General features: G+C 46.1%; 1 protein-coding gene across 1 annotated transcript in view; it reads left to right on the top strand.

Annotated features, from left to right (window-relative positions):
* The first annotated feature begins 1,006 nt into the window (after positions 1-1,006).
* The window catches only part of asic4a (acid-sensing (proton-gated) ion channel family member 4a), a 65,951-nt gene continuing 44,105 nt past the window's right edge, over positions 1,007-22,852 (top strand). The window contains exon 1 of the mRNA XM_030344080.1: positions 1,007-1,937. Coding sequence (XP_030199940.1) covers positions 1,362-1,937 — 576 coding nt within the window. The 5' untranslated portion in view covers positions 1,007-1,361. The remainder of the gene's footprint in view (positions 1,938-22,852) is intronic.

Here is a 22,852-nt window from a genome sequence, read left to right as displayed (position 1 = left end):
GCACAAATCAATACTTTATTTCAACATCTTCAGTTGGTTTTCCGGGGTCCACATTGGGAGGCGCCTGCTAATTTGAAAGTGTGCGGGGGCTTGTGATAGTCCCCATTATTCGCCCCACTGATAAGAGGAAACCGTTGTAGCCCTCCTGTTAATCTGTGACAGATGCATCAGCTCGATCAATAGCCCTCCACATTTTTGTGTGCTCCCAAGAGAAGATTGATGGGCCAGACGCAAGTTGGAAATGAGCCCCTTGCTCATTTCCAACACTTCCTCCTCATTATCGTTCCAATTATGCGTCTCACCCCCCCCCGGGGACCCTATTTTGGGGATAGCATTAAAAATAAATAAATAAATAAATAAATACCCCCCCCCCCCACTCCCCAAAGACAACAAACACTCCCACGCAAACCCAGTCTCTCCGTTTCCCTCCCTGCGGATCATTTTGCATCAAGCGGCGGTTGTCTGACAGAACCCCCCATTGACACTGCCTTCATGGCGGTCAAACGAGTGGGCGCACGCGTGCCAACAAAGTGGATTAGGCGGAAGGGAGCTGTCAACAGGAAGTATCGGACCTGACCCGGGTTGGGGCGGGGGGTGTAGGGGGGTGGTCTGAGTCGGGGGGAGGGGTGGGGAGGGTGAGAAGCAGCCGCAGCGGGGATGATGCGACTGCTGCCAGTGAGGGGGAAGTAATCTCAATGTTGCCGTCTCATGAATAATTAAGCGCTGACTGCCTATTTTTGTCTGACCAATAACGAAAAGACAAGAAAAAAGAAAATGAAACAACAACAAATTTGAAACTGGGGGTGAAAAAGAGCATGTCATTCTTTGCCCTTTTTATCATACAATAAATATATATATAGATATTTAAATATATCAAATATTATTAAATACATAAAATGAAATAAAATACATCCATGTCTTTGCGTATTTGGTGTGTATTTCCTGACAGCTGTACTAGCGCTGATAAGCTGTGCGGGTGCAGGCTGACCAAGCAGTGAGTGGAGGGTCCAGAGAGCAGCAGCAGAGGCAGCCCGAGTGCTCCAGTCACTCTCTGAGCCGCGCAGGCAGCAGCAGCAGCAGCAGCACACGAGCGCTCCAGTCACTCTGTCTCAGCCGCGCGGGCAGCAGCAGCTCTAGCAGTCGCCGCAGCAGTAGGAGCAGAGCCAGCGCTCGTAACAGTCACAGCAGAAACAGCCGCGGCCAAAACTCTCTCTCCGTTCTCCGGACCTCATTCATTTTTTTTTTCCTTTCTTTCCTGGACTTGATAAAGGAGAGCAAGTGAACCGCTGCTACCGAAACAACAACAACAACAACAACAACAGAGCAAAACAAGCAAAACAAACGCAGACCTGGCTGCCCCCATGCCTATCGAATTTGTTTGCAAAATCAAATTTGCAGAGGAGGATGAGAAGCAGAAAGCCAAGCAGGACGGGGACACGGAGAGCCTGATCGAGGAGAGTTGCGCGCGGCCGGTCAAGGACTTGGCCGGCTTCGCCAACTCCTGCTCTCTCCATGGGATTAACCACATCTTCGTCTCGGGCCGCCTGGGCATCCGTCAGACCCTGTGGGCGCTGGCCTTCGTGGCCTCCCTGGCGCTGTTCCTCTACCAGGCGGCCAAGTGTGCCATCTCCTACCTGGAGCATCCGCACGTCACGGCGCTGAACGAGGAGGCCAGCCCCGAGATGGTGTTCCCCGCCGTGACCATCTGCAACATCAACCGCTTCCGCTTCTCTGCGCTCACCGACGCCGACATCTACCACCTGGCCAACCTGACGGGGCTGCCCCCCAAGAACAAGGACGGCCACCGGCCCACCGATTTGGAGTATCCTGCCCCGGACATGCAGGACATCTTTAACCGCACGGGCCACCAGCTCGAGGAGATGCTGATGAGCTGCAACTTCAGTGGGCAGAACTGCTCGGTGGATGACTTCTCTGTGGTGAGTGCTCTCCAAAGTTTCTCCAAAGTTGTCTCTTTGTTTGTTTAACGCTCTGACGGTAATGAAACCCCACTGCACCCGGAAGTGAATGACTTTTATTGCTTTATTTTTCGCGTTCATGAGAAAATGCCGCCTGGTCATTCATTTTTTAAAATACTGCTGATATCACACACACTGCTGTGTGTGTGTGTGTGTGTGTGTGTGTGTGTGTGTGTGTGTGTGTGTGTGTGTGTGTGTGTGTGTGTGTGTGTGTGTGTGTGTGTGTGTGTGTGTGTGTGTGTGTGTGTGTGTGTGTGTGTGCGTGCGTGCGTGTGTGTTATTTTTTGTTCAGCTTTTTTAGCTTTCCAAAACTACTTTTTTCCTTGCACTACTTGGCGCTTACGGGGGATCATGTTGTTTCGGGGAAGTGTGTGTGATTACTGTATGCAAGACGGAGTGCTTTGGCTGAGTCACTGTGCTGTAGCTTTTATCCAGTCGCAAGCACCTGCAGCAACAGTTCTTTGTGCCTAGGCTAGTGCTTCCCTGTGGACCAGAGTCGAATGTGGCATCGAACAGGAAGGTCCTCACAGGGAGTGGGAAGAAACAGTCATTTTTTATATTTTTTATTCTTGAACAACATTTAAAGGAAGAGAAAAATAATTGTAGTTCAGTGCTTTCTCCTACTTCTCTAACAGAGAGTGCCTGGCAAACAAAATTGTCTTTCAAAATGACCAACTCCTTCTTCTCCCTCGCATCTCTGTCATTACCCCCACACACTCTCTCGCTCTTTCTCACTCTCACTCTCTCTTGCATGCTCTCTCGTGTTCTCACTCTCGTACTCACTCTCTCTCTTGCGTTCTTTTGCTCTCTCTCGCTCTGTCTCTCTTTCGTGCGCACGCTGTCTCGCTCTCTTGCATTCTCTCGCTCGTCTCTCTCTCGCTCGTCTCTCTCTCGCTCGTCTCTCTCTCGCTCGCCTCTCTAGCTCTTGGTCTCTCTCTCGCTCTTGGTCTCTATTGCTCTCGCTCTCTCTCTCTCTCTCTCTCTCTCTCTCTCTCTCTCTCTCTGAACTCTGGCTTGTACCTTTTGGAAAAGGGAAGTAATGCTCCCGCAACGTTGTATTTCAGTCTCACTGCTGTTAGGATTAAATATTTAGAGAGAGACATACATGATTTCTGCATTAGCCAGATTGGCTAAAAGGAAGGAAACAATTTCCATAAGAGAGAGAGGGAGCGCGCATTGGTGTATTTTTTTATTTTCTTTTGTGCGTGTGTGTGTGTGTGGCGCGTCTACACAAGCAAAAAATTAGGGTGAAGGAAAGGGGTGTGTGTCTGTGTTCTTTGCACTATTTATTAAAAGCACTCTCCATGCAGGAGATGGATTCCCTCATCTTTCCAGCAGGAATGGGAATATGCAATTGCTTTGCTGATGATAAAGCACGGGTGTCAAGTCTTAATAGGGCATGCAAAACACTGATAGGCTCACCTTCCCAACACCTAAGGATCCTGCCTCAGTGTGGTGATATTGCACTACATTACCTTTGATGTGTCAGTATGGACGGACCCTACAAATGACCCCCAACACACCAATACAATAACACACACACACACACACACACACACACACACACACACACACACACACACACACACACACACACACACACACACACACACACACAAACACACACACCTCTTCCAAATGCCAACCGTGCCTCGCATCTCCGTCTTCAAAAGGATGCCGCCCGCTTGGATATTGAGAACTAGTGACAGGAGAACACATTAAGTCTCCCCCTGACTATGTTTTCCATTTGTTGTTTCATCTCGGCCCCAAAAAAAAGAAAAAAAAGGGGATGGGTAATTGTATGATACTCTGATGACTAGAACAAAAAGGAAAAGTAAATGGGGACATAATTCACTGTGAAGCAGCAGCGCAGAGCATCGGAGAGAAGGGAGGTAATGCACTCTGTAAGCCTGTTTGATGAGGACGTCCTGTGACACGTTGACACCCGGTCCTCCCTGAGTACATTAATTACCCGACATTTCTGACGTCCGGGAAATGTCTGTCTCATGTCAGTCGATGTCGCCCTCCCCACCGCCCCCCTGAAAGCCTCTCTCTCTCTCTCTCTCTCTCTCTCTCTCTCTCTCTCTCTCTCTCTCTCTCTCTCTCTCTCTCTCTCTCTCACATCCCATCATCTCTCTCTCACACACACGCACCGACACACACACACAAATACACACACACACACACACACACACACACACACACTTTTATCCTCATAGTTAGTGATATTATTGTCGATGACGATGCACCCCAGTGTGTCACTGCTTTGTGTTGGCTGGTCCGTGTTTGGTTTGATGTCAGTCCTTCGGTTGTCTTTTAAAGGGGGGGGTCTTTCCAGGCCGATTCAGCCCCAGCCCAGAGTGGCCGATGCCCGGGGAGCAGCAGGTTCACGGCTGAGGCTGTGAGCCGCTCTATGGGTGAGACATGCACGGAGGCAGGCTGGGGGGCTGGGGGGAGTTGCATCTGGGGTCTGGGACACGGTGTGGGGGAAGGCTTCCGCAACTGCGATTGCATGGCAGATCCCACCCACCACACATGTGCACCTCACCGCCCCCATGTCCTCGTTAGAAATGTATGTGTGTGTGCGTGTGTGTGTATGTGTGAGCGTGTGTATGGCACGGGTACAACAATAAATAGAGCACAGAGACTGGGGTTGGGATAGGGTGGGGGGGGATATAAAGTAGGGTATTTTATGACAGTGGATGTGTTATTAGTCAGATGCAAAGTGAACACGTGAAGTTTCCCTGCACGCATACAGGCACGCACGCTCAAACACTCATGCTAATAACATACAAATGTATCCTGATTCATAGGTCATTACTCTCTGTCCCACGGGTCATGCATCAGGACTGCCTGCTCGTAATGCGCTGTGTTGGGATTGATTACTCCAGGGGCTCCAGATGTTTTATTAAGGTAATGGTCGTGTTGCACTCCTTTGTGCGTGAGTGTGAGTGGTGGAGTGGGGGAGAGGGGGTTAACACACCATTCTCTTTCTCTCTCTCTGAAAATGGGGTTGTTCACCGTGTGGTGCTTGAAATAAAAATATGTATATATATAAATGTACATAAATTATAAAAAACGAATTGGCAGAGGATAGTTGTCTGTAAAATAGGTTTAATGAGGGAGTGGAATAAAAGGAACAGGCTCTCTGATTTATCCAGCAGAGGACACACACCCTTGGGGAGAGTTTAGTTCTGCTGTCCTTGGCCGACGTGGCGTGTCTCTTTGACGGGGGCATTAACGCCATTCTTCATAATTAAACATTGCATTATTGACTCTGATTAATCATCACATTGCAAGAAGCTGAGTCGGCAAGCCATGAATAAATGAATTAGTGTTGTTTTCCCCCTTTTCTCCCTTCGACTGTCTCCTCTCATTCTCCGTCCGGCTTTCTCACGGTCGCTCTTTCTGCCTCTTCTCTCAGGCTCTCTGTCTCGTCTCCTCTCTGACTCACGCGCGCTCTCTCTCTGTCTCTCTCTCTCTCTCTCTCTCTCTCTCTCTCTCTCTCTCTCTCTCTCTCTCTCTCTCTCTCTCTCTCCACACCCCCATCCCCATCCCAATAATTGTTGTTCTACCATGTACTGAGGCTGGGCTCCCTTGGGCATTATGTTCTTATGTTTTGTTTTACTCTCATTGAGTGATGGGGGGGCTGCTACGCGTTGACCCCCACCCCCTGCCCTCCCAACCCCCCCGAACCCAAATCTTTCAGCTGTGTTTGCTTCCGCATTAACAGATCTACGCTAACAGCAAGGACAGATCCCTTCTGCATACATCGCAGCGTTGGCTTAAGCGACTAGCAGAACCATGTGCCCGCAGGGCTGTTTGTGTGTATGTTGGGTGGGGGGGGTAAACACTCTGAACACACACACACATTCACCACACACACACACGCACACACACACAGATGCGTCCAGTAGTTCTGGAGGGAGTGGGGGCGGGGGTGCATTCTGCTTGTATGGTGGTTTCGTTCTTCACAGAGAGTCACATCGGGGTAGATACGAGTGTGCACGTTGCATCTAAGATAATCTGACGCTTAGCGGAATTAGGCCACAGGTGATCTTGACCCCCTCCCTCCTCTTTCCCGCTTTCATCTATCACTTTGGTGTTGAATTCAGGCCCCTTAATGTAAATCAATACGGTGAGGGCGAATCGGCAAGGGGAACTCATGGCGGCCGGGAGCGTATGTCGTCGTGATGTCAGGTGGCGCCGGGCGGCTGCTACGCACCCATGTTTAAGTGATGGATGAGGGAACAAATATTGAGCCCTGCTTCCTTTGGGGTCGATGTGCTTTAACAAGAGTTCCGAGGGCAACGGGCAAATGAGTTTACAATGGAGGCCTACATTACCGGAGGACCTCCGAGTGCAATGGGCAGGCAGCTTGGTGAAACATGGATGATGGGGGAAGTGGGTCTCTGTAATATGCTGAGGAGACCCGGCCACCCATGTACCCTTGTTCATGTTTACTGTTCCATTTTTCTTAATGTTTTCCCAATGTTTAGATCATAACGGGTCATGTAGCACCACGCCTGTTCGATAAAGAAAACGGTCGACATTACACACACACATTGAACATTTAATTTAATGTTTCTGGTTCTGAATGAGTACCACAATTAAATGGGTCAACCTTAGATGCTTCATTAGTCAGAGGATCACACACACGCTTGTTAGGGCTAATTCAATTCCGTCCAACGTGATGTAGACACATGAATATTTAACCGCAGATTGGTTATCAACCAGCATGGTGAATCGTGTTGTTGTCGTGATGTATGGCAGCGTTCAAGCACTGCAGCAGGGGGGGCCTTGATGTAAGAGACGTAGCCCGTAGATTGCTGCTAAAGTGGAAAACCTGAACGCTGTGCATTATTGGGTGCATTCGCTGGTGATCACGTCGGTGCTTTCTCCCGGTGGTGCAAAGCGTTTTGCAAATGAAGAATGGCACAGTAATACACTGTTGGAAGACTTCCTTTTTGGAATATATATATTATACCTGTTTTCATTTTATTTATTATTTTATCCGTGGAGCTGCTGACAGAAATTTGTTTTTGCACATGCCCTTGCCAGAAATGATGGACTCGCCACGGAATACAACACATGAAGGAGCGCACACACACTACATGAATGCATGTAGTGTGTGTGCCAATCCTGGATAACCAGCAAGCAAGATGGACCAAAATGTAATTATCAATGTGATGATTCTAAAGACACTATGGCCTCTTTCGTTGGCATTGTGCTGTCACACAACCCACATAAATCTCCACAAACGCAACAACAATCACTAGAGGAGCTTTCTCACTTTTTAATGTTCTGCCTGCCTGTCAATAATGTACAAAATAACCCAGGCCTTCCTTGGCCTGCACACGTGTGTGTGTGTGTGTGTGTGTGTGTGTGTGTGTGTGTGTGTGTGTGTGTGTGTGTGTGTGTGTGTGTGTGTGTGTGTGTGTGTGTGTGTGTGTGTGTGTGTGTGTGTGTGTGTGAGTCCATGTATGCAAGGGCTCTGAGGGGTGATATGCCACCGCCATCCCGGGCAGATTGACTGTCGAAGTGACATCCACCCCCTTAGTGGGTCTGATACCTGCTCGCGCACACACACACACACACACACACACACACACACACACACACACACACACACACACACACACACACACACACACACACACACACACACATATACACACACACACACACACACACACACACTGTGAGAAAACCACCTCCTTCGCATCCACACACATAAGAACACATCGCTAACATACACACTTGCACACACACACACACACACACATGCCCCTTTTCATCATCCAACATCACACCTTTCTAGCTGGTGGATGTTTGTGTGCGTGTGATGGCGTGCCGCCGGGGGGGGGGGGGGGGGGGGGGGGGGGGGGGCGTGAAAGTGACTGAGTATATGGAACGCCATCTCATAACGGCCTGTCAATTAGCCGTCTACAGTTCCACTGCAGCGGACGTCCCTGCAGCTTAGCATGCTGTCTGCTATCTGATCCACACACACGCGCACCCCTCCGCGCACCCCGCCGCGCACCCCGCCGCGCACACCCCCGCTCTCCTTCTGGCTCCCTGGATGCTCCCGCACGGAATCCCCACCCAGTGTTGTTATCTCGCCCCCCCAAAACACGCAACACGGCATATATACACACATTTTTTACCAACATCCCTGACGTAGACACACACACACATATACAGGTGCTGGTCATATTATTAGAATATCATGAAAAAGTTGATTTATTTCATTAATTCCATTTAGAAAGTCAAACCTGTAGAATGTATACATTCATTCCAAACAGACTGATACATTATCAGTGTTTTTTGCCAAAAAGAAGATGATTATAGCTGACAACCAATGAAAACCCTAAATTCAACATCTCAGAAAATTAGAATAAGGTGAAAAGGTCAGATATTGAAGACAGCTGGTGCCACACTCTAATTAGCTAACTAACTCAAAACACCTGGAAAAGCCTTTAAATGGTCTCTCGTTTTGATTCTGTATGACACACAATCATGGGGAAGACTGCTGACTTGACAACTGTCCAAAAGATGACCATTGATACTTTAAAGTAGGAGGGCAAGACACAAAAGGTCATTGCCAAAGAGGTTGGATGTTCCCAGAGCTCTGTGTCCAAGCACATTAATAGAGAGGCGAAGGGAAGAAAAAGATGTGGTAGAAAAGAGTGTACAAGCAAGAGGGATAAACGCGCCCTGGAGAGGATTGTCAAACAAAACCGATTCAAAAATGTGAGGGAGATCCACAAAGAGTGGACTGTAGCTGGAGTCAGTGCTTCAAGAAGCACCACACACCGACGTATGCAAGATATGGGCTTCACCTGTCGCATTCCTCGTGTAAAGCCACTCTTGAATAAGAGACAACGTCAAAAGCGTCTCGCCTGGGCTCAAGACAAAATGGACTGGACTGCTGCTGAGTGGTCCAAAGTTATGTTTTCAGATGAAAGTAAATTTTGTATCTCCTTTGGAAATCAAGGTCCCAGAGTCTTGAGGAAGACAGGAGAGGCACAGAATCCACGTTGCCTGAAGTCCAGTGTAAAATTTCCACAGTCAGTAATGGTCTGGGGTGCCATGTCATCTGCTGCTGTTGGTCCACTGTGTTTCCTGAGGTCCAGGGTCAATGCAGCAGTCTACCAGGAAGTTTTAGAACACTTTATGCTGCCTGCCGCGGACCAACTTTATGGAGGTGACGATTTCATTTTCCAACATGACTTGGCACCTGCACACAGTGCCAAATCTACCAGTACCTGGTTTAAGGACCATGGTATCCCTCTTCTGGATTGGCCTGCAAACTCACCTGACCTTAACCCCATAGAAAACCTACGGGGTATTGTGAAGCGGAAGATGCGAGATGCCAGACCCAACAATGCTGAAGAGCTGAAGGCCACTATTAAAGCAACCTGGGCTCTCATAACACCTGAGGAGTGCAACAGACTGGTCGACTCCATGCCACGCCGTATTGCTGCAGCAATTCAGGCAAAAGGAGCTGCAACTAAGTATTGATTGCCATACATGCTGAAACTTTCCATGTTCATACTTTTCAGTTGGCCCACATTTCTAAAAAATCATTTTTTGTACTAGTCGTAACTAATATTCTAATTTTCTGAGATACTGAATTTGGGATTTTCAGTAATTGTCAGTACTAATCATCCAAATTAAAAGAAATAAACATTTCAAATATATCACTCTGTGTGTAATGAATTGATATAATATGTAAGTTTCACGTTCTGAATATAATTACTGAAATAAATCAACTTTTTCATGATATTCTAATAATTTGACCAGCACCTGTATATATATATAGACTAACACAAACTGACACACATCTACACTAACCCCCCCCGGCGTAGCGCCTGCCATGTAACCTGATTCAGAACCCCTGCCTCTCTCCTCCCACACCCAACTTTTACAACGCAGAGGCTAGGGGGGGGAGGGGGGGTGGGGGGATACATTACAGTCCCACTGGTTGGTTGCACCAATGCAACATCGCCCAACCCCCCCCCCCCCCCCCCCCCCCCTGATATGCATCACCGGTATCTAATCAGATCAAGCCCACCTGTGGTCAGCCACTGAACCCCCCCCCCCTACAGTTTATATTGGGGGGAGATGAGGGGGCCGCTCCTACAGCTCCCCTCACCCTGGAGGGGGCTCTGCAGATCCTCACCGTGCTACTGCTGAGATGAGGAGGAGCCAGGGCTTTGTTGACCTAACGAGGAAGGCTTCCTAGCTCTACACCGTGTCCCCACACGCGCGGTGAGCACACACACATGCACGCGTAGTCACATATGCACACGCTCACACGCACACGCCTCCCATCCCCCCCCACCTCCGCCTTTACCCCCACCTCCTCCCCGACTCCATCCTCCTAACCCGCTAACCCCCGGGAGTATTTTACTCACACACACATTTGTCTCGTGCTGACAAGAGTGGTGTGCCTAGCGGTCGGCAGCAGCGTTAATGGGTGTGTCCGTGTGCGTCTGCATGTGTTTGTGTGTCTCGAGTGTATACTTGCACACATCCACTCGCCTGTGTCCATGTATCTACAGGGGAGTCGGTGTGCGTGCGTTAGCGACACAGTGTGTGCTTGTGCATGTGTGAAAGTGCTTTGGGCTGTACATACCTGGGTACTAAACAAACCCGGCCAGACTAGCGCGGGGTGCTGGAGCACCCGGTTCCCCCCTGATGGATGGCCGCTGCCTACCAGAGGCACCCTCCCTCTTTTTTTTCCCAGGGATCGATTGAGCCTTCAGTCAAATCGCCTCCCTGCCCTTCCTCGTCCCCGACACCTATTGTGACTAATTACCCTGTTCCTGTCCGTGTTTTAGCTTGCTGTTGTTGTGTGTGTTTTTTTTTCCCGGTGTTGGCTGCGTACGTCAATGCTGTCGCCGGAGTTGAGGTGCTGGTTTTATCCTCAGAATACGAATTTTGCTTGCATGAACATATCTGGACGCGAGCGTATTGATTTATTTAAGTTTTTACAATCGGAAGGGGATGTGAGATCTCAAAAGTGATGTGCGATTGCAGATCGATGTGCTGTATCTGTGGATGACCTGCGTGTGAGCAGTTCATGCTGCGTACAGGAATAAAGACCCTATAGCCACACCCCCGCACCATACAGTTTCCTTTGTTTGGCAGCCATTAGGGAGTAAAGAACACAGCTCTTGAATACGTGAACGGAACGAACTCCTGGACATAAAAAGAGAACCCTTTTAGGGCTAAACTGTTAATGGGTTTGTGCGTCTTCACAGCTTTTACCAACATGGCTGAGTCAGTCTGCCAGATATGTGTGCATTACGGTTTTGAAATAGATTTGAAACCTGAAAAACAAACTGCATCCTTGGGCCGTGGATGGAAATGTCAGTGTGCTACCATTCGGCCAATGGAAATAACATGGACCACAAATGTCACCGGCATTATTTTCACATGTTATCCTCTGAGTGTCAGGCCTGGCTATTTCTGCTTCACTGGACGTTTGTCCCTTTATTCAGAATAATGTCTAATGTCACAAACTGGTCTGGTCCCCCCTGGTGCTTTTTGTCCATTTGCCCACAGAATCAAGTGTTACTACAAGTCGTGCTTCGCCTCGACATTGTCTCAATAAACCCACTTTAGTGCAATTTCTCTGGCTCCCCATGTATTTATCTCTTCACCTGTCTGCCGTCCTCTTTTATTTGCATCCTCTCTCTCTCTCTCCCACCCCCCCCCCCCCCCCCCCCCCCCCCCCCCGTCTCTGTCTCTGTATGTGTGTTTAGTTTACCTCACTGAATATAAATGCAAACAATGTTTGACCTGCGATATACAAACACTGAGGCGTTATGACAGGTGTGAGATTAGCACCTCCTCTTGAGCCGATGTTCTCCCGCGTGGCTGCATTCTGCATGCCTTTCGCCCTGCCCGCCCGGAGGTTTGGCCCATGTATTGTCAAATGGCCTGAATGTACCTTAGGTCTAGCCAACAGCCCAGACCCCCCTGTCATTGCATCGTCCTCTGTGTGTAATAATCCGGAAAACACTGACATAATTTGTTGGTTTCTTAATAATGTACCCTTGGCTCATAGAATTAAACGGTCAGCGTGTTGCCCTATGATGAATAATTCAAGCTGAAGCCCTCCTAACGCTGTTGGCTGCTCACTGCAGTCATTGGCTGCAAACCAACCCTGTGTTGCCTCTTTTGAAGTATATTTAGTCGAAAGCCAGTGCGTGGCGTGAATTCACATAAAGTATGGCTTTGCTTCTCTTTACATTACATTACATTCAAATGACCAAAAGCAATTGTTCAGGTTCATAGGTGTTGGTCTTAATGGGCGTTCTCTTGAGGCACGTTAAATCCACGTGCGTGACCCACTCCATTGGGTTCTACAGAAAGCAGTGGGACCATTTCAGAGAGGGGAGGGGTCATGTGCCTGACCTCGCAACACATTACCACAGAGGGGATTCACTTCAAAGATGACATTTGAATGATATTCCGCATGACGTAACGCGCAAACCCACAGATTAGCAGTACAGTCCAAAAAGACGAAATGTTCTATGTTGTGGCTGATTTTGTATGCGTTTCTACACTTGCCGTGCTCGGAAACAAATCGCCTAACCTGGTCACAAGGGAGCGTACCTTTGGTGGCATCCGTTCTGACATCCTGATTACAAATTAATGACATCTTGTTTAGAAGCAAGTCGACGCCCGGACCAGAGCTTCTCACATCATTCAAACATAAGAGGGGCTTTCTTTGAAGCGAGGAACGCACACACACACACACACACACACACACACACACACACACACACACACACACACACACACACACACACACACACACACACACACACACACACACACCTTCACCATATGAGTTGTGTGTTCGTTCTTTGGTCCTTTTACTTTTATATTACTCCACACACCACTTGTTTGCCTGCCTGCCTTTCCCCTAAAATCCTCTGCTTCCATGTCCATGTCTGAGCGACTACTGGGACAGTGATGTGTACACCATGGGGGGGAGGGAGGCAAAACTGTCTTCAGGCTATGTGTGTGTGTGTGTGTGTGTGCGTGTTGACAAACCACTCGACCTTCAGGTGCAGCGAAATGTCATCTGATTTAGCACGCAACGCTTGATTTGCCACCACTCATTTTGTCATCCGAGCAGCACTACATTTCGCTGCCGGGAGGGCCAGCCCGGAGTGGGCCGGGCTGGTGCATCACGGCGTAATGAGCTCAGTAAAAAGGAGTGTAATAGGCGCTGGTTATTTTTCCTTTTTTTTTCCCATCGTCTAAATATGTCCCGCTCACCTCCATCAGCCTTTCATTGCATCCGTGCATGCATCAATGCTGAGGAGGAAGATGAAAATTGCGTGTGCGAATTTTGCGCTCCCACTTCAACACCATGCTAGCTTTCTATTGCTAATTTGTCGTTCTAAAATAAAAATGAAACAGACGGACACGTCGGGCAGCCTCCTCGGCGAAGACGTCGAATGTACTTTGAGAGGGGCGTCACTGCCAGAAGACACGCCGGAGAACGACGACGGCGGGGGGAAGCTCTCATGCGCCAAGGCAGCGGTGCAACAGCCAGGTTACACCCAGGGATGGCTTCGGCCTTCTGCATGCGTAATGGAAGGCATCATTTATACATGGAAGGCATCCCACTGCCTCATCCTGAATGCTTTCCACATTGATTTGTGCTGTGGCAGTCCAATGGAGTCCTGTGTTGCCGCTCCCCTCCCTCCCCCCCCCTCCCCGGGGTACCTCACCACACATCCACTTCTCTTGTGATCACCGAGCTGCCAAGCAAAGGGTGTTTGTTTAAACAAGCGTGTAACCGGAGCCCCCCCCCCCGATTCCCATTGGTGTTGTCAAGATTAATTCTGTTTGTTCCTAATGTATGGTAATGAGAAAGTTGTGTGCGTTTGATTGTCAATAACGTGAAATACAGCCTTGCTCCTTAAATGCCGTCTCCGCTCAATAAGCTATTAAAGTTGAATCACAGATAACTTGGCGCGCATCAGGAAAGCAATTTGAAATTTGTGCTGACATTGATCCGGGAGGAAGGAGACCTATTGCTCCGATTAACACTGTTGCCCCGGGATGGGACTCCCTGGCCATTAATAGCCAACCCTGTCCGGAGTTTTACTTGTTATCATATAAAATACTTTTATTTATAAGGGCATTGGCCTTTAACCTTTTCCAAACACCATGGAATATTGTGAACATATACCATCTGCAGATTCAATGATTATTTTTAGTTTCTGCTATGGTAGAGCGATTTAATCGTTCGGAGTGTACACATTGTCAAGGCTTCTTTCGAGTTATAAAAAAAAGGCCTTAGATTGTTTGCGCATGATGTGCTACAGGATTTCCAAGGATTGTGATTGAATGTAAATACAACAATACAAATGGTCCTAACAACCCCTTTAATCTATAATACGTAGAAATGACATCCTCTTTAAAGCCCAAACAACTTGTATGCAGAGTTCTCGTCTGAATGGCGTTTCAAAGCAGACCCTTTGTATTATTTTTGATTTATCTGAAGGGAAGTTTAAAGTCAAATAGATGAGTGACAGGTTTGCACTCAGGGTGGCTGCATACCATTTCACCCAAAAACCAAGCTATACGTAATCACCTGTAATGAATGTAATGAAAATGGAAAGAAGGAGAAAGAGCATGAAGGATATGCTTTCATGAAGCGTGCTGTAAATACAATTTGGGAAGTTCAATAAAGGGACTAATTTCCACATATAAATGCGGTCTTAAAATGTCAGTACACTTCCCTCTTGCTTATATTTTCATAATTTACCCCTCAATATGCCCCTCTTTGATATTGTTAGCATACTTTGTAAAATAAAGGATGTGGTGGTGCATCTAAGAAGGGATTAGGCAAAAAAAAAATGAGAACCTCTTGCTGAAGCTTCTTTGTATGATAACTTGTTATTATGTTCCAGTTGCTACCAGGAACTGGTACTCAGGAATCTGGTTACCAGGACCAACTGAATCCGCCCAAAGGAAAGAAAATGTAATGCCGTCGACCTTTGAGGTTGCCTTTCACCTCCGGTAACCAGAAAAGCAGTGTAGTATTCACAAGTTATTGAAAGTGAACCATACCTGATATTGCTCAAAAAGCACCACACTTTAGGTAAATAGTAGCCGGTAAAAGTCAACGATCACAATATCTATGAGATCAGAAAAATGATACACTCCCTTGGATAACATACTGAAATCAAGCAGGTCATATGGACATAGTTCATGCACAAAAATGGGGAGCTATTGACTAGAAAAGGAACGCTCCATGGCTTAGTTTACATTGAAATTGGGATATTTATCTATTTATTTACTACATTACATTTATTCTCTAACAACAAAATCGTTTATAGTGTGTGGATTGCGCTGCTTTCTCACACAACATAGCTTTTGAGTACCACAACAAGTTTCTGTTTGATTACTATTAAAGCTCAACACAAGCTACCAGAGATGAAGTTGAGTTACTTTATTTTTTTAGAAGTATTATTTATAAATGCTTTACTGCTGCTACTCAGTCTGAGAGTGCTATGATGTCATGTGACGGTAGATGGGTGCACCGGGTGGGCCATTACGTTGGCAGTATATCATTATGGCTTGTTGTTGTGTCATTTTGGACCCAGTGACGCCATCCCCGTCTAGTCTCAAGTCCTTCTCTGATGATGAAAGGGATATTACCGATTCTGGTGAGAATATGTAGGTTATCAACCTCACGTGTTCGATCAAATTTGTATGTGTTGTATTTACGTAGTTGGTTGCATGTCATTGAAGACTAGCCTACCATCTTGTGAAAAAACAACCGTTACGAGGCTTTTAACCTAAATCAACCTTCTGCTTTGTTTCCTAAAGTGACAAACCATGGTAGGCAGCGATTATATATGTGTTTGCAGACGGCCATACAACTAATCAGATGCCCCGATTGTAGTATTTAAGGACGTCTTGCGTTTAGGTAAATCAGATCATAAGTGTATTTGTCCGTTTCGGCCCAGTGCATACATACCGTCAAACACAAGTTACCCTGCGGCCATTGTTTGTACAAGCTGTCTCTGGCTGACCCAGGAGAATACAAACCGACTTGATTTATTGTCTATCTGCATCACCACCATGACCGTCCTTCCATTCAACTCAGAATAAACAATAGTATTTATCATATGTTTGTTAGAGAAGTAGCTCCCCAATACAATAAACAGGAAATTTGACACCTGGGGTGGGTTATCTGATCCAAAGGTGATTTTAAAAGCTGGTGATAAGGGCATCCAGTAAGAATGAATTGTGCCACAAATGAGGAATGGCATCCTTGTTTTATGTTTGCGTGTGCCCTTGACATTCGCTTAGAAAACAGTACGGGGAGTAGGCAATGTCATGCCTCTAAACAAAATTTCTAAGTCCAACTGTGTGCCCAAAAATAACTGAATGTCAGAATGTGTTATTTTCTCCTAATCCTCCATGTTGTGTTTGTTTTCCTTCTCTACCTACCTTGACCTTCCCCCATATCTCCTTTAAGTAAAACTAACAAGATGTTGATGCTTAATTAGCTTGCATGCTGCGATGAAAGTGAACCCAAGAGACCAATCGAGGAATGTTCTTCATAAGAGGCCGTCCCCTAAACAGACAATTAATTAGCGCGCATTGTTAATGATAAATAAGTTACTGGCGTGACATTGCAGGTCTAGTGAGATGAATAAATTACAGCCTCTCTGCCTCTCGAGTCACAACACAACCTCACACAATGGATGCTTCGACCGCAGTGAATGGGCCTTTTGTTTCAGAAGAATGGCTATAGATATCCGATAGTTGTTATCATATCTTATATCTCTTGGCAAGAGTTCGGCCTGGGGGTACTCTTTGGCTGCTCCCGAGGAAGTGCACTCGGCGCCCGATCGATAGAAGTAGTGTGAAGGGTTTTGTTATAACTATACACAGGAGAGGGTATTCGTGAAGCCCAGACACGCTCATTTGAATAGAGATGCCACACCTCTTGGCATAAACCTCCACTTCCCCCAGAGTGCCAAGTGAATGAGCTCAGTGGGAAACAGAACGGTCAGCGAGATTGCATGCATGCCTCGCTGTCCGGCCCTGCCACGACCAGCTGGCCCAGGGGCTAAATCTGAGCCACCCCTTGTGTCCCAACCTGGCTTATTCTGGTACAGCATTCCAAATTCAGCCCGTTATTTGCCTCATTTCCTTGGCCACCTGATTCAGCTTGTGACGGAGTCAAGTTTTTGCCGAGCATGAAGGACGACTTGTCAAAATCTCCCCATGAACAAAGAAAAGAAAAACACGAACCGTGTCATTGTGAGCCTACTTTGCCTATTTTGGCAAAGTTTTTGCGGAGTGTATATCATTTGCCCAAAGTCTTTGCGCTTGTGCCGTCATGCATTCTTATTTAGATGCTGTGTTAAAAAGGTTCGTTAACCAACGTTTAGTAGCTGGGTAGGTGCGGTTCCCCACGCATTCCAAAAGCCAGGAATATCCCAACAACAAAACTGAAAGAGACATTTACAGCAGAATAGCGCATCTTTTGTTTATAAGAGAAACAAACAACTCAATAGCAGCTTATGCAGTTTAACGTCATTTATTTTTTGGATTGAGAAGGAAATTGGCAACAGATAACACTCACACAACAACACGAACAACACACTAAATTGGGATGTGATTCAGGGAACTACAGACGCTATCACCAGTATGAGTCCCATGTCTCAGGCGGTCTATACCTGCCCAGGTCAACACAACCTGGGAACAGATTTGGGGCCCTTCACTTAACAATAGCCTTACAATAACTAAAATGCAATTCAACCTGATAGGTCACATTTCAACATTTCCTAATGGACATAACATTGCAATCGCTGTTCAGGAGCTCTGGTGTGGGTGAAACACACATGGACTGTATAAAGTACAGAATAAAACTGACTGGCGATACATGCAAATGTGTAAAAACGTTCTCAGATCATTGTTTCACAACATCTCGTTAAAATAAATAACCCTGATAAATAGGTATTCCAGTACTCACTTTAGAATGTGCAACAATTTGATTTTTGGGCACTGAACTGTCATCCCTATTTTTAACTAAACAAACAGCTGAAACTCCTTGGCCAATACCATTGATGCCACCAGCTAAGATTAATCAATGTTTAACAGATATAGGCTACAGCTAACAATAAAAACAATACATTTTCATAATTAAAATTCCCTCTTATTTTCTTCTAGACTTTTAAATGAAATCTGTACAAGAATCAAGCCTTTCTGCAATACCATAACGAACCCCAGTAGGGTTCACCTTAACCCCACCTCAACCTCTGATGCTGGTTAGGCATGACGATAGGGCTCATCTCAGACATGGGCTGTGTACAGAACAGATACCCCTGAATAAATAAAACCTCCCCTCTTCCCAACACCGGCATAACTTGCCATGGATTAGCATGTCATTAGAGGGTGCGAGCGCTGGTGTAGGCTGGACAAAGCAATCAGAATCACAGAGCAGAAGGGAGGCCCTGTGTGCGGTCCACCCTGAATGAGAAGGACTTCTGTCCACATCGCTCCATTCAGGAAAATTGGTTTGAAGTCACAGTCCTATTCTATTTATCAGTTTATACCATTCTAATCATAGAGGATGGCTTCTTCTTAAATACTTTGCACGCATGTTGCGGTATTACTGTGTTGCGATGGTCTACATTTCAAGCACTATACTATACTATAATACTAATGCTATAATGCACGTTCATTAGTGTAGGATGGGACTGCGCCGTAGAAGAACAGGGTCACATCTTGGCACAGAGGAAACAGAATAGGGCCTAGTGAAAACCACAAAAAAAAGACTCTGTGATTGCTTCTAAGTGAGTGCCATTGCAATAAACACCCACAGTGGGAAACTGAGTAATCCAGTGGACACTTCCGCAAGCAAAGACTCCCCTGCTGTCGCCCCATCTTTATTTTATCTTTATTGTCCCCATTCCCGAAACATGACACTACCCTTAACCCCCTCCCCCCCCCCCCAAACACCACCATTACCATCCCCAGGATGGATGAAACCGGGGAAATTGTTAGTTTGTGTTGTTCCTTGTTACCTTAAACTCTGAAGATTTTTTGATTTTCACCCCGTTAAAATATTGCTTTGGTGTGTGTGACCTTGAAGGTGTGCTGTTTTCAAGTAATTTGATTGAAAATGGACATGCTTAGATGGCTTTGGCCCAAACCATCACCTCAATCTTCCAGAGTCGTATAAATGGTCAATGTTTGTAATATGCAAAAATGGTTCTTTATAATGTCAGGTCCAATAGATGTCCCTTGGGAGTAGTGAAAAACACATTTCCATTTGAATGAATGCATGCATGGGTGAAAACGCCAGTGACACATACATGTGAGTCGTATTGATGCTGTGTGTGAATGGTAATGGGAGATGTGCGTTTACCTTGGGGTGAAATCTCCATCATAGCTTTTTTTGTAGGAACGGTAGTGTATCTTCTTTCTTGTACTGCGTAAATAAAAAACAGCATTGCTCAATGTAACGTGGGAGAACATGGGGATCCTGAGATCGTTGCTCAAGTAACATCTTAAAATAACATGCTTTTGCCTTTTTCATCATGGATGCAAAATGCAGGCTTCGGTCAAATCCAACTTTTCCATCAAGATAAATTGTGTAGTGCAGTTTTCAGTTATTAAATCCAGCATGCTGGAGAAAAAAACTGTGTGTGTGTGTGTGTGTGTGTGTGTGTGTGTGTGTGTGTGTGTGTGTGTGTGTGTGTGTGTGTGTGTGTGTGTGTGGTGTGTGTGTGTGTGTGTGTGTGTGTGTGTGTGTGTGTGTGAAGGGTTCTCCTGTTACAGATTTGTGCACTACATCTTATTTGGGATTTGAACCTGGCAGTGATGTGATGCATCCGTTGGGGCAGGAGGAAGCCCTGACGAATGAACCCTGGAACAGCTCCCACAACAATCTCCCGTTGCTCTCTACTTTAGATCTGTTGATCAACCCCTGCCGCAGTGATTCTCTCCACATCCTTTATCTATCTCCCCATCCATCTTGCACCCCGGCACAACCCCCGATCTCCTCTCTCGCTGAAACCATCTTTCAGATTACAACAGGTCTGGGAACAGTCCAAATGGCGACAGGGGTCCAGGTGAGGGACCCGGAGCCGGGGAGCCCGCCCGTTGCCGGGGTGACGGAGCTTTAATCCGTTTGCTGTGTGAAATGATCGTGTGTAGTCCCCCTGGCTGCGGGAACTTTGATCATGCCCTAATGGGATTTGGCAGTGACCCTGACACGATGGGCCCACGCACATGTAAAAGCATCTGTGAATTAAATAAATAAATATCTATTGATATATATAGAGAAAAAAAAGAGTGGGCCAAGAAAAGAAAGGAAGGCACCATGAATTATTCCAAAGGTGTCTTACCTCTGTTGCTGCATAGTCTTGTGGGTAATAAAGATTTCATATATTCCTAAAAAAAAAAGAAAAATCCAATCTATAATGACCTGACATTTCTTTTTTTGAAAGTAGCCAGGAAGCTCATGATTTGAATGTAAACTGGGGCCCTACTTCACATCAGGGCAAGCCCAGTGGGAGCAGACTCGCTTTGAATTAAAGAGGACCCTGGCTCAGGCTCTGTTTATATGGGGAAAATACTGGTTGTTGTTCTCTGGAAACCCTTGCTCACATCTTCAAAAATGGTAGTTTATATTTCTCCACCAGGAATTATTTTCTATTAGCCTCGACTTATTCTCCTACTGGTGTCGAATACAGTAAGTTTGATTCAAGAAAATGTGTGTACAATAATGAGCAGTACTTTTTAAGAGAGGAAAAAACATCAAGCAACCAGGATCCAGGTGTGTGATATTTGGATTCACGATGGCCTCTTTAGTTACAGCTGGGCGGTAGAATGTGATGTGACATGGCCTACTTTTTCAAATCAAAGTCCAAGTCTCGTTAGTTGAACTGACATATTTGTGTTTAAAGTGATACAAAGGGTTTTTTGATATGATTCAGTTTGATGTCAAAAAGAAAATGTAATAAGCAACTGGTCTTGCTTGTTAAATTAAAAAAATAATAATGTTGAAACAGATTTTTGTATGTAGTAGTAATAGTAGCAGTAGTATTGTACTATAATATTGTACTATAATATTATTCTAGTGTATTTCTTTGAGCCTGTAGGAGCAAAAACTAAAATAAATGTGTTGCTTAAATGTGTGCAAAATTTCTGCTTAGCTTGCACAGCGTCTACCCGGCTGATTCACAGTTTCATGTTACCAACCTGGGCATGACAACCTTTGGTCCTCATCTTTATATTTTGTTTCGTTACCACTGAATAAATACCTCCTCAATTGATAATAAGTGGCAATGATTTTCTGCAGAGAAACTTGCATGGCCAAATATATTACATAGATGTTTTATTTTTTATCAATCATGAAACATCACAGAATCTGCATGTAAGCTTTCAGGAAACGACACCCTTTTATCCTGAAAATGGAAGTTTAGATTCATAGGATATTAAGTCAAATCAAACCAACACAACCATACTACTATTTCTTTATATTAAATAATTACCCAATTACATATTCAAGAGATTTATTGAAAATACAATTACATATTAAATACCTTTTGGCTGAGGATGAAACAATGTTAATGAGCATGTCTAAGAGATTTGTAGCTGCTACAGACTGCCTTGCGTCTTCAATCCAGTTCCTTTGAAAGACATCCTGCCACACACACTTCTATGATCTTTATTGGACTAATGATTGACAGGATGTGACGGCAATGTGTTGCTTGGCATAGATAAAGTTTGGTTTATTCAAAAGTTGATTGACATATTTCCATACCTCTTTTGACTGATTCACCAAGTTCAGCTTTCATCCAAGCCGAGTACTACTTGTTGTTAAATTTTACCCTTTCCCAACAGAGCAGAGAGTATTCTACTGATTATTCGATGCATTGTACTTCCAATGGACTGCAAAAGTACAAATGTTCCCGATAGACAGCCAAACAAATGGTTTATAGTCTGCACTCAATGGCTGGAACATTCTGCCCTTACCTTTGTTGGCCTGTCTTTCTTCCTGTTCATCTCTTTTTAAACATTATTCCACACACACACACGCACGCACGCACGCACGCACGCACGCGCACGCACGCACGCATGCGCGCGCGCGCACACAAAAACAAACACACACAAGCGCACACACAAGCAAACAAACACACACGTGTGCTTTACTGACAGTCTAATAGTTATCCAAACACAGAGAAGATCAAAGGAAGCGGCCAACTCACCAGCCTCCCGGACCCTGAGAGTACGCTGAGGTCTCCGTGAGCCATTTCTCAAGGCCCGGCCTGTCATTGTCCTCCTAATGCCCAGTCCTGGCACCGGAGATGCTGATCCATGTTGTGGATAATAATAAACCTTATTTTATTCTTTATATTTACCGTAGATATATTCATTTGGCCAGTGACAGCTATGTTCTCTTTGTATTTAGATATATAGAGAGATAGATGGATGGATGCACTGCTGCAGCCCCACCCACCCCTTTCTCACAAACAAATTAGCAATTCAACACCGATGCCTGGGGTTGGCCGCGGTGCTCCAATGCCCAGTTTGATGAAGGCTCGCATTTGTTTTCCTGTCGCCGGCCTGTCAATCATTGGACCACTTTGGCCCCCGGAGGCAACGCTCCGTTTAAACTTCCGATATTTGGGATGGCATCAGCCACAGCCTTTTTAAGGGCCAAGTGAAAGGGGGAACGACGGAAGAGATTGAATGAGAAGGCGAAGAGAAGGAGAGATGTTTGTGAACAACGCCTCGGCCCCTGACGGTTGATCGGGAGGTTTCCTCTCGCTCGGCTGCTGGTCCATCAAAGGGAGGCGTTAAGGCAT

Source organism: Gadus morhua, chromosome 20 (assembly GCF_902167405.1).
Source record: "Gadus morhua chromosome 20, gadMor3.0, whole genome shotgun sequence".
NCBI classification, from domain to species: Eukaryota; Metazoa; Chordata; class Actinopteri; order Gadiformes; family Gadidae; genus Gadus; species Gadus morhua.
This window is presented reverse-complemented; position numbering and strand designations above follow the sequence as displayed.